The 12,354-nt window shown below is 42.7% G+C and overlaps 1 protein-coding gene across 1 annotated transcript in view; it reads left to right on the top strand.

The window, feature by feature from the left end:
- Window positions 1-4,459: 4,459 nt before the first annotated feature.
- Window positions 4,460-12,354, top strand: part of ATL3 (atlastin GTPase 3) — a 34,772-nt gene continuing 26,877 nt past the window's right edge. The window contains exon 1 of the mRNA XM_090259823.1: window positions 4,460-4,529. Coding sequence (XP_090115949.1) covers window positions 4,484-4,529 — 46 coding nt within the window. The 5' untranslated portion in view covers window positions 4,460-4,483. The remainder of the gene's footprint in view (window positions 4,530-12,354) is intronic.

Raw genomic sequence — 12,354 nt, forward strand, 5'->3', positions numbered from 1 at the left:
GATATCTAGAAGCAAAGAAAAAAAGATAAAAATCAAGACACTAATGTGGTCTGGGTCATCTTTTCAGACCTTTCAGATTTTTATGTAAGAGATCTTTGTGCTAAGTTCAAATCTTGAAGCTACCTTTCTTTCCTGTTCTCTCTGGCTTGACCAGTAAACTTCTCAGTAAGCAAGACTGACACTTGCTTGGGATGTTATTTGTATATATGATTTCATCCATAGATGCTTACTGATCACCTGCTGTGTGTGTGACACAATCCTGGAAACATCTGGAGGTATCCAAAGTATGTTTATGCTGCCTTCAATGAGCTTACAAGCTAGCTGAGTGTTAGGACGTACTCACATAAAGTTAAAAAAAATACAAATTAAATAGCAACTAAAAACAATCCCAAACGACACAAAACTCTAGTGCTATAATTAGGTGGCAAGTGAAGTTTGGAGTGGTAAAGGGGCCATTGAGGCAGGGGAAGGATGGTGTGAAGCAAATACACATTAAGACCGTCTGAGCAGGCCAATCACAAAAATGCACCCCTTCCTCCCAGCCCAGCCCAGCCCAGCCCAGCCCAGCCCAGCCCAGCCCATGGTGTATTTCAGTGCTGGCTTATCTAGCAGCTGGAGCCCAGATTTGATCCTCTCTTGCTCCTTCCCTCCACAGGCTGCCTTAGTGTATTTAACACCTAGGCCATTTATGGTGGCTGGGGACTTAGAGAGGTGTCTGTGTATAACATGTGTTGGGTGTGGTTAACCCACGTTGGCTAGGGCCAAGGTCTTGAACTGGGACTAAAGGGAGATAAAATGGGGAAGATGTGTTGGGGCCAGAGTGTGGAGAAGCAAGACTATAGAACCAAAGAATTGAGGCTTTGTCTTAAGGCTAATGGGGATTCGGTGAAAGTTTATAGGCAGGGAAGGGGCCCTATGAGATTTTTATAGTGTTCCCAGTAGTGTCGCCACTGCTCAGGACTTCTATTGAGTAACTTTTAATGCTGAGGCACTGGGCCAGGCCTCTTCTTCCTTGGTCCTGTCCTTGTGGGATTGGTATTTACACAGCTAATTTCCCACCTCAGCTTCTAGGCCATCTCATTACCCCATTTTTTCTTGACATTTATAAAAATATTACATATTTTAATTAAACATTTAAAAAATATATTCATGTCATATATGTTCATATAAACACATACACGTGTATTTTTAAAAAGTATATACAGTATACTATAAAGTTGCTTCTATACTAATCCCTTTCACCCACCAGTCTCTCCCTCTATATACACATAGGTAACTTCTGTTAGGAGCTTTTTGTGGCAAATGCAAAGGTGCATGAAACAAATCTATATTTTCATCCCCCCTTTTTTTCCATCCCCCCTTTTTTAATACAAAAGATGGCATGCTGTACACATCATTAGTTATCTTGTTTCCTTTCCTTAAGAGTAAATTCTAGGGATCTTTCTTAGTCTTTCTGAAGTGTTAGCAGTTCTGTTGGCTGAAATAACAATAATGAAGCAGCTGACAGGCCTTGAGCTTTTACTGCGTTGCCATTTTGAGGGACTGATATCCAGCTTTACAACCCTGTGTGAGTTGGGGTTGACTACTTTCTTTTAATAAACTAGGACACCAAGTCATTACCTCATTTTTTACATGAGCAAAATAACATTTGTATGTAAGTAACACCCAGGGATGCTAGTAGTCCAGTCTATCCCTTCTGAGTGCCCATACTATTGCTTAAACATGGATTTTGCAAGTAGGTGGTAGGAGAGAAGGTTAAACCGTGTCCTTGCGCAGTCACAGTGAGCGATTATTTACTTGGCTATTTACCCCACAAGACTGTGAGTCTTGGGAGGCCAGGAATGTGTCTTATGCATCGATGCAGCATTACTGTCTAGCACTGTGCCTGGTACATAACAAATGCCCTATTTTTGAAAGCATTGTAACCGAGTCACAGTGGATATAATTGCAGAAAACGATTTTGCTATTTTTGTGCTTCATAAAAATACTCAAGTATCCTATTAATGACTTTGTTTTGTTTTTTCAGAATGAGTGATGATTACCAATTTTTGAGTGCTAATTATGCATCAGTCATAATTGCCAAACACATCTCATTTAACTTATAACTCTGAGTTGAGTAGTCAAATCATATGACAATGATGAAATGAGTTCAAAAAAGTTAAGTAACTCACTCAAGCTTGCACAGCTACCAAGCATCAGAGCCAGAATTCAAAGCCAATGGCCTTAACCATTCAAACGTGTCTACATGTCACCAAAACCACAAGAGAGGCTCAGCCTCTGGTCATACCACGACTCAATTCAGAGTGACATCGCTGAAGACGGCCTGTAATCAGTATCACCAATATTTACCATTTTGAATATCTGCTGTTTTGATGACCCTGGATAGCTGATAAGGAAACAGTAACAATAACAACAAAACATGTTTCCCATTAAAGTCCACCTATAATTCGTACTGTGTTGTACCAAATGCCCAAAAAATCTACAAGGCATGGAAAAGGCAGATACTGGCTAATGCTCTCCTTGTTGTTATATTGAGATGGATGTAACATCAGTATTTGCTGGTCACTTCCTTACAGGATGGATTTCAGTGGATATCTGTTGGTTGCCCTTAAAATAGAATAGGGTTATTTGTTCAAATGCAAAAATAGATAATATTTAAAGAGCAAGAAAGTGAGTGAGCAGTGTTAGGTGTAACATATTCCTTCTTTATTCATCCATTTAATAAATATTTGAGTTTTTACTATCTGCCTGCCTGGCACTGTTGAGGCACTGGCGATGTAGCAGTGAATAAAAACAGGCAGAATTCCTGTTTAGAACTTACATTCTAGTGGGAAGAGTTAAACAAAAAGGAAAACAAGTCAGATAATAAGTCTTATGGAGGCGGACAAGGAAAGGGAATAGAAAATGCTGGGGTGTGCAATCTTAAATTCTTACACTGCGTGTTGCAATTCTGACAAGTCATTGGCCTTTAGCGCCTCTCTCTTTCTGAGCCTGCCAAGCAATGTCCTAGATTTGTGTCACATCCTGTAGGTCCTGCCTTCTGCACGGATGTGAAACCCTGGTAACCACTTGCCCTGATGTTCATGTCTAGTTTCTTGCTGGCCCCAGTTGGTCTACACCAAATCTAGATTCTTCAATCTAAAGCCTGGATGAGGGTATTCAAATAATCTTCAGAGTTTGGGGAGAATTAGAAGGGGCAGGGGAAAATAACACAAGATCTCTTTAGGTAAGATTAGGTGGAATTATCTTTACCTCTTCACCTCTGATCTAATCACTAGCTGTTAAAAACGGTTTAAGGGCTTGGCAGGGCCTAGAAGTAGCTACAAGGAGGTTCTAGGTAGGTTATAATAGTTCTGGCAGAAGCAGAAAAAAAAAAAAAGAATAATTTGTCACGTGAATGAAGCAATGGTGATACTAAGAGGTGGTGGTGGTGTGATGGCCTCCCTTAAGCTCCATCAGTTACTTACCCAGAGAGAACCGTCCATACCCCATTAAACCCAAAATAACACCACCATTCAACTGTGGCAACTGACATTTTCGCAGTCACATGGTAAGTGTGAATAAAAGCACTTTCGGTAATTCTTGTATTGATCTACCACAGTTTAAGAATGGGCTTGCAAAAGCACCTTCAAAAAAGCTCCTGCAAACCTGAGGTTAACAAAAAATGGCCATGGCTTAGGGTGGACAAAGCCGGTGGAAGGGGTTTCGCTGGAAGTTCTTAGTTAGCTGTTAAAGAGTGGTGATACTGCATCGCCAGGCTTGGCCAGGGACAGGAATATGGGGTGATGAAGTCACAGCCTCCTCTCCTTGTGAAGTCAAAATCGTTAAAAAAAAAATCGGTACTGCTCACGTCACCCAAGGCTGAGACCTTCCTTTGGTCCTTAGAGCAGAGTGCTGCCCACCTATTGATCCGACCAGCGTTGAACAGGAAAACTATCTCAAACGGGGCCAGTAGGGGTTCGATAGCTCTTCGAAGCTGGTTATCCCTAGGGCTCGGTCTGGCAGAAACTCCCTGTAGGGTTCCGGGATGGCCCTCACCTCCCCGCAAGGCCTGCTGGGAGTTGTAGTTCAGTTGTCAAAAAGCCGCGAGAAGGCCCATCCCTCTCGTCTGCTTCCTTCCCGGATGAGTCCGCAGAACAGGGAGAGCTGGAGGGGACCCAGAGAGCATAGGACTACAACTCCCAACGGACCGTCGTCCCCAGTGCGCAGTCCCAGGTAGACGGCGGCGCGCTTCGTGCTCCCGCGCACGCGCACACACGTTGGTGGTGGCGGGATTCGGCCGCGTGCACTTTCCCGCTCCAGCCTCCGTCGGGCCTCGCCCATCCGCCCCTTCCTCGCAACTTCGTGGCTTTGCGCGCTCCTCCTCCCCAGTTTCTTTCACAGTCCAGGCCCCGCCCGTTTCTCGCCTCCAGGGCCTGGTTCGTTCCCGCCCAATCCCTCCCCTCCCTGAGCCCCTGCTGCTTCTACTGAAGGCTGAGGCTCCATGTTTTCTCCTCAGCGAGCGGTAGCTGCAGCCTCGGGAGGAGCAGGTGAGGCGCCTAATTTCCCCCGGTCCCGCTCTCTGGCCATCCCCGCTGCTTTCCCTGCTAGAGGCTGGAGGAGACAGCCCCTCTGCACCGTCGTTCCTTCTTGTCCTGGGGCTGGAACCGCCAGCCCCTCACCGGGGTCCCTTGGCCCGTGAATTCGGAGCTGGGGGCTGCTTGCAGGGCCCGGTCGGTCGGATGCGGGCGGCGCCCTACTCGACCCCCGGCTGGGAGCGGCCGCTTTCAGGGGTCGGCCCGGCGCCCTGGAGAGGCAGCCAGTGATCCTCTCGGCTGTGGCTGCGGGTCTGGCGCCCCCACGCTCCCTGGGGCGACCCCGGGGGACGTTGGTTATGGGGGCGGTGCAGCCCGGCGCTCCGGGACTGCTGTCCCCTTTTCGCACCCGCGCTTCGCACGCTTGGGAACCGCGACGCTTGGGCCGTGTGGCTCCGGCCTTGTGAACGGGCTGCGGGAGCGGGAAGGCAGATGCTTTATTATTGTTCAGCCTTTTTAGGAGAGCTTGGAGGGCTGCGAAGAGTCGGATACTTTGTTCTTGATCCTAACGACCTCGAGACACAGGAAGTATTAAGAAAGTTGATTTTCAACTCCCGTTTTATCTCCGTAAAGGTGATAAAAAGAAGGTGGCCTAAATTATTTTTTTAGCAAGTTCTTTTTCTTTTAGTACGTTTGGTACTGTGCGTTGTTATTTTGCCTCCCTGAAGACAAAAACATAGTAAAAGTATTAAGTAAAAACAAAATACAGTCACCATAAATTAATGGGCACGCCTTCTGACGTCTACCTGGCTTTATTCTTGTTTAACGTGCGTGCTGTCGAAATTGCCAGACGTTTTACTTGTGAAATCTAAAGGCAAGAAAAGAAAATAGCATTGTTTGGACAATCTTGTAGTCAGTAAGTCCCGGCCCTCAACTTTGATGACGGAGCTGGGTGGCATGTTTTGTGAAAGGGAGGAAAGAACTAACGGACCCAAAACGTGATTTCACATTTTGGCTTGTTTCTGGAGAAACAAAACCTACGTTCTGTAGTTTTAATCAGCGGCAGTTCCTGAGCATTGCAATGTACTGAAATTCTAAAATTAGGACTTTTTTTTTTCCCCCCAACCCCATAGAAAGTAGCTTGTACTGTACTGTGATCTAGAAATCCCTGTTGTGCTTTTACTAAAGGAAACGCTGGGATGTAAATTTCTCTACAGAATGAAGCCATTACACTGGGACAGCACCTTGTTTTATGAGCTACCGTTTATCCCATTGGAGTAAACATGAAATTAAGAAAAATAACAATAGAAGATAAATATAATGAGGGGAACTTGCATAATTTTCTTAGTTTTCACCAAATAGGGCTTGCTTAGAATAGGCTTTTAAAAAATTGGTACAGCACATGCACTTTTCATTTTTATGACTTCCAAACCACAGAATAAAGGATACAGCCACACTAATTATTTAAAATAAAATAATAGAAAATTATAAGCAGCAAGAAATATAAAGGTTGTTACACCTTCCTAGTTCCCCAGAGGTCATTAACAGTTTGGTCACATACAGTATTATTTATTTTGGGGGGGTCACATAGTCTTGAAGATTTCTGTGAAGTACCTTAGGAAACCCTAGCTTGTGTGAACTTGTTTGAGAACTGGTTTGGAATTGACCTGTAATACTAGGTGTGCCTGTCGGTTGAAGTTTCTACAGCCTTGTGTTTCGTACTGAGAAGTTGCAAATAACACAACCGCATTTTAAAGTTAGTCTCCATTCTAAAACATTTTCCTAAGTTGTCTTTATTTTAGGAGCATATTCTCTAAAAAAAATTACCAAGGGGGAAAAGTGAGAGGAAAGCTTTTATTTAAAAGAAAAAAGTCTTTTAGTTGCTGTAGTGCTGCAGTTTTAAGCACTGCTGTGCATTAGAGTAACCTGGGGTTTTTAAAACCTGCCGGTGCTTGGGACCCACCCATAAATTCTGTTTTAATTTGTTGAGTGGCCAGACAACAGTTAAAAATCCAAATCTACTTTCATATTAATTCGTAATCAAATTTCCCTATTTTGAAGTGGTTTGTTACCATACAGGAAGGATAATTTGTAACATCCATATTTGTATTAGAAGTTGATGCTCTTCATTGCAAATCTCTAAATTGTTTTTCTTTGGCATGTATTTTGATTGTTAGGACAGGTTAGATACATTTCACAGCTAAATATTACAAATCAGGAAACAGGCTTTACTGGTCTAGTAGGCAAATAAGCAGAGGAGTAGATTAACTCTTCTTATGTTTTGAAATAATAAGGAATCTAAGGCAAATACGTATTGCCAATTAAGAAAGCCTTATTAAACTGGAACACATAATTAAAACCTTCAGGTAGTGAGCATGATTTTGGTGGTCTTATTTTTAGTGAAGAAGTCAAATAAAATGAATATTGCACTCATTCTATTAAAAAGATATTTTTCCTGTAGTACAGATAGTCTGGCTTCATTTTTAGATTTCAGCTGGGTCTCTGCATTTCTGACTCTTCAATACTGTTTAGTCATAACTGACCATGAATCATGAAGCACTACAAAATTGTTTTTGAAAATTCTTAATTGACAAAGAAAATGTGGTTTTGTTCAGCATTCTGTGCTAAAGTACAAAGATTTTCTAAAACAGATGAATTGAGACAAAGTTTCCTTTAAAACCCTTGAATTAATCAGGATGTAAATTTTCCACCAATATTCTGTTTAGTTGGGTTTAAGTAGTATTTTCACTGAAATAACCTTGAAAATTTGTCTATCTACCATCATGCTCTTACCTTAAGACAAAATAGAGTATGTAAAAGTACTTCCTCACCATCACCAGAGGAACCACACCCAGCAGTTCCAGAGTTGGCCGAGGGCCAAGTGTGCTTAACTTTCTCATTTGGTGATGTTTTCTCTGACCTGGTCTGTGAATTAGGAACCTCAAAAGACTGCCAGCAAGAAAGAACAGGGCATGAAAATGCTGTGCTTCTGTTTTTGGGTGTGTTGCTTTTTCCCTTTAGAGAATAATATTTCAAAAGGAGAGTGGAAGACTTGCTCATAACTTTACCCTGAGTCATGCACTCAGTGAAATGTTTCTAACTAGTTAATTTGCTTTGCGGAACTCCCTGGGTAGTAAGGATGAGCCTGAGGCTGGCTCCACTCCCTTGGTTCTTACCCTGAGTAATTTTGCCCCATCGGACATTTAGCAATGTCTGGAGACGTTTTGGGGTCTCATAACCGAGGGGGAGCACTACCACTATCCAGTGGGTGGGGGCCAGAAATGCTGCTAAATATCCTAGAACGAGTAGGGTAGTTCCCCACGACAGTGAGTCACCCAGCCCGGAATGTCAGTAGTGCTGGAGTTGAGAGACCCGTTCCTACGCTGTTGAATTGATTGACTACATCCTGTATGAATTTACTGAAACAGCAATTGTAATTGTTTCTAATCCACTAGTTTCATTGAATTTATCATGGTTCAAGTGGTCTTCTCAAATATTTGAGGGGTATTTAACCCTTTGAGTGCCATGTGTAATTTGAAATTTGGATCGGCATGAGAAAAAATAACATAACCTGAGGTACAAAAAAGGAGAACAAAACAAAATACGAATTATTCCATTGTTATTTACATTTGTAGCTATCAAAGAAAAGAGTGGCTGGGAGCGACACTGTCACTTTTGGGAAAATTTGTCAGTGTCGTTCATAGCGACATTGGCACTTGAAGGGTTAAACCTTCCCCATAATGCTTTTCTTAAATTATATTTTATTAATTATGCTATGACAGTTGCCCTAATTTTCCTTTTTTAAAAAAGGATTTATTTGTTTATTTTTAGAGAAAGGGGAAAGGAGAAAGAGAGGGAGAGTAACATCACTGTGTGGTTGCCTCTCACTTGCGCCCCCAACTGGGGACCTGACGTTCAACCTAGTCATGTGCCCTAACTGGGGATCGAACCAGCGACACTTGGCTCGCAGGCCGATGCTCAATCCACTGAGCCACAGCAGCCAGGGCCCTAATTTTCCCTTTTTGCCTCCTTCCATCCAGCACCCCCGACTCCATCAGGCAATCCTCACACCATTGTTCGTGTCCATGGGTCATGCATATAAATTCTTTGGCTACCCTCTTTCCTATACTGTTCTTTACATCCCTATGGTTGTTCTGTAACTACCTATTTGTATTTCTTAATTCCCTCACCTCTTCACCCATTCCCCTAAATCCCCCTCCAGTCTGGCAACCATCAAAATGCTCTGTATCCAAGATCTGTCTCTGTTCTTGTTTGCTTAGTTTTTTAGATTCAATTGTTGATAGATATGTATATTTTTTTCCCCCTGTATTGGTCATAGTTTTGATCTTTTTCTTAAATAGGTCCCTTTAACATTTCATATAATAATGATTTGGTGATGATGAACTCCTTTAGTTTTTTGTTGTCCGAGAAGCTCTTGAGCTGCCCTTCAGTTCTAAATTATAGCTTTGCTGGGCAGAGTAATCTTTGTTCATGTCCATTGGTCATGCGTATATGTTCTTTGGCTACTCCACTTTCTGTATTATACTTTTTCCTATACTGTAGCTTTTTCTTGTCTGGGAAGCTCTTTATCTGCCCTTCGATTCTAAATGATAGCTTTGCTGGGTAGAGCAATCTTGACTGTAGGTCCCAGCTTTTCATGACTGAATATTTCTTGCCGGTCCCTTCTTGCCTGCAGAGTTTCTTTTGAGAAATCAGCTGACAGCCTTATGGGAACTCCCCTGTGGGTAACTAACTGCTTTTCTCTTCCTGCTTTTAAGATTATCTCTTCATCTTTAACCTTTGGTGTCTTAATTATGATAAGTCTTGGAGTGGGCCTCTTTGCATCCATCTTGTTTGGGACTCTGTGCTCCCTAGACTTGCATGTCTACTTCCTTCGCCAAATTAGGGAAGATTTCTTTAATTATTTTTTCAAGTAGATTTCCAATTTCTTGCTCTTTCTCTTCTCCTTCTGGTACTCCTGTGATGTGAATGTTAGATCGCTTGAAGTTGTCCCAGAGGCTGCTTACACTATCATCGGGTTTTTTTATCTTTTATTCTTTTTTCTTCTTGTTCTGATTGCTTGTTTTTTGCTTCTTTGTGTTCCAAATCATTGATTTGGTTCTTGGCTTCATCCACTACTGTTGTTTCCCTGTAAATTGTTCTTTATTTCAATTAGTGTATCCTTAGTTTCTGACTGGATCTTTTTTATGCTGTTGAGGTCCTCACTAAGCTCCTTGAGCATCCTTATAACCAGTGAACTCTGCATTCGAGAGATTGCTTACTTTCATTTTGTTTAGTTCTTTTTCTGGAGTTTTGATTTGTTCTTTCATTTGGGCCATGTTTCTTTGCTCATTTTGGCAGCCTCCCTGTGTTTGTTTCTATGTATTAGGTAGAGCTCCTGTGACTCTCTGTCTTGGTAGTGTGGCCTAATGTAGTAGGTGTCCTGTAGGGTTCAGTGGCACAGCCTCGAGGTGCGCCCTTAATGTGGGCTGAGTACACACTCCTCTTGTAGTTGAGACTTGCTGTTGGCAAGTCACTGGGAGGGATTTACCCAGCTCAGTCAGCTGCAACGACTGGCTGTGACCACTGACCACCAACCTCTGCCCTCTGTGGAGGATCAGCTGTGCCGGGGCAGGGGGTTGGTGCTCTGACATGGTCTATAGCTGTCTACTGGGTGTGCAGGCTCTGGGGTTTCCTGGGTGGTGCAGGCCAAGGTCAACTCCCACCTGTGTTCTGCCTGGAGCCACCCTGCCTGAGCTATGAAGCAATCTGAGATGGCTGCTACTTGTGCTGCGCTTGGAGGTTCCTGGGTGAAGCCAAGCTGTGAATCTAGGCTGGCTGCTACTAGTGCCAGGCCTGTGGCCATTTAGCAAGAGGTACGGGGACTGGGGGCTTGCTGAGGCTGGCTGTTGATTATTTGAGAAAATTTAGGAAGTTTGAAGCAAAAGGCAAGACCAGCCATTCACATGGAAAAGCCACTGTTAACAGTTTGGGTGGTCCCACAGGTTGTGTGGAATGGAGCCTTAAGGAAACTCCAGGGCAGGGCAAACAGTGTTAGCCAGGTTGATGGAGTCTCAGGTAATGCACCAGCCTGCCAGCTCTGTGGTTTGTGGGAGGACTCAGGAAAGGAACGATGGCCTCTCCCTGCTGCTAGAGCTCAGAGGGAGGGAGTCTATGTACGTTGGTGTGCAGGTTCTTTAAGAGGAACTTCTTGGGACTCCAGCAGTTTCTTCCACCAACCAAGTCCCCACTGCTTTTTGCAGCCAGAAGTTATGAGGCCTTATCTTCCTGGCACTGGACTCCTTGCTCCTAAGATATCCCTCCTGAATTTTTATCTACCACGTGTGGGTGTGGGACCAGCCTGTTCCACATCCTTGCATCTCTGAGTCTCCTACCAGCCTGGATGGATGTGGTTTCTTTAATTCCATAGTTGTCGGACTTACATTCAACTCTATTTCTGATGGTTCTGAGTGATGGTTGTATTATAGTTTATAGATGTGGTTGTCTGAGGAGGCAAGCCATGTTTACTCATGTCTCCATCTTGACCGGAAGTGGCCATAATGCTTTTCTGATAGGACCTATTTCTTAGAACTTATATTTTCCATAGTACTGAAAAGGCCAATTATGATTTGGTAGTCTTATCTACTTTTATTTAACCTGTACAGCTACTTTAAAAAAAACATATCCACATGATGACATTTAAAAAATTTTTACTTATTTTTAGAGAGGAGGGAAGAGAGGAAGAGGGAGAGAACATTGATGTGTGAGAGATACATTGACTGGTTGCCTCTCACACACTCCCAACTGGGACCTGGCCTGCAACCCAGGCACGTGTCCTGACTGGGAATTGAACCAGTGACCTTTTGGTTTGTAGGCTGGCACTCAATCCACTGAGCCACACCAGTCAGGTCCGTACAGCTACTTTTAAAAAGTTCTTTAAAAATTCAGAGTAAAAAGAGAATTAAAAAAAAAAAAAAATTCAGAGTAGATAGTTCTAGGAAGAGTCAGTGCTGTAATTCATACGTATCTCTGCAAATTCTTCCCTATAGTACTTAATTTCACCTGTTAATCTTTTAACTGTATCCTACTTGAGTTGTCTGTCATTTTTAGTGCAGAGCTAGTCTATTGAATGCAGTATCACAGATTATTTTAATAGGCATATATAAACCTATTGGTAGTCTAGATTAAGGTGTGTTCTGCCAAAAGTAAAGGATAAGTCAGTACTTTAATTAGGAAGAAGGTTGTAGCTTACACATAAACTATTGGAGGGTTTTAATTATCCAAATATTTTTAACATTTTCTACAACTTGAAATGATGGATGATACAGTATTACCCTGAGCTATTTACAGCAATAATCAGAAGTGGCAATATGATACAGTATTTCTACCACTCACTTAAAAAAGAAGCATAGGTTTTAAGTTCACTTACACGTATATGGATGACAAATGTGACTATCACCAGGCCATATCTGTATGCATACAAAAATGGCAGATCTGTTATTCAGGTAAGTGAACGTAGTATAGCGTTAACTCTTCATATATGAACATTAACTATTCATATAACTGAGCATTACTGTTGTCTCAGAGTACATATCTAGATTCTGAAAAATAATTTTTGCTATAGGGAGAAGGCACATAATGCTATCACTGACAGGTTTTTCTAGTACCATCCCTGGAGGTTAGACTTTGCGAATTCCTGATTCCCAAGAAATAGAAGTGATTTCACAGCAGTTAGTAGGGGACAGTCAGAGAAGGAAAACTCTGACTCCAAAAAACCTCCGCTGCCTTGCGGCATACCTCTTCAGGGGAAAGGCTAAGGGAGTAAACCCCGACAGAAAAT

The sequence above is a fragment of the Furipterus horrens genome, unplaced genomic scaffold (genome assembly GCF_987537825.1).
Source record: "Furipterus horrens unplaced genomic scaffold, mFurHor1.1.pri manual_scaffold_2, whole genome shotgun sequence".
NCBI classification, from domain to species: Eukaryota; Metazoa; Chordata; class Mammalia; order Chiroptera; family Furipteridae; genus Furipterus; species Furipterus horrens.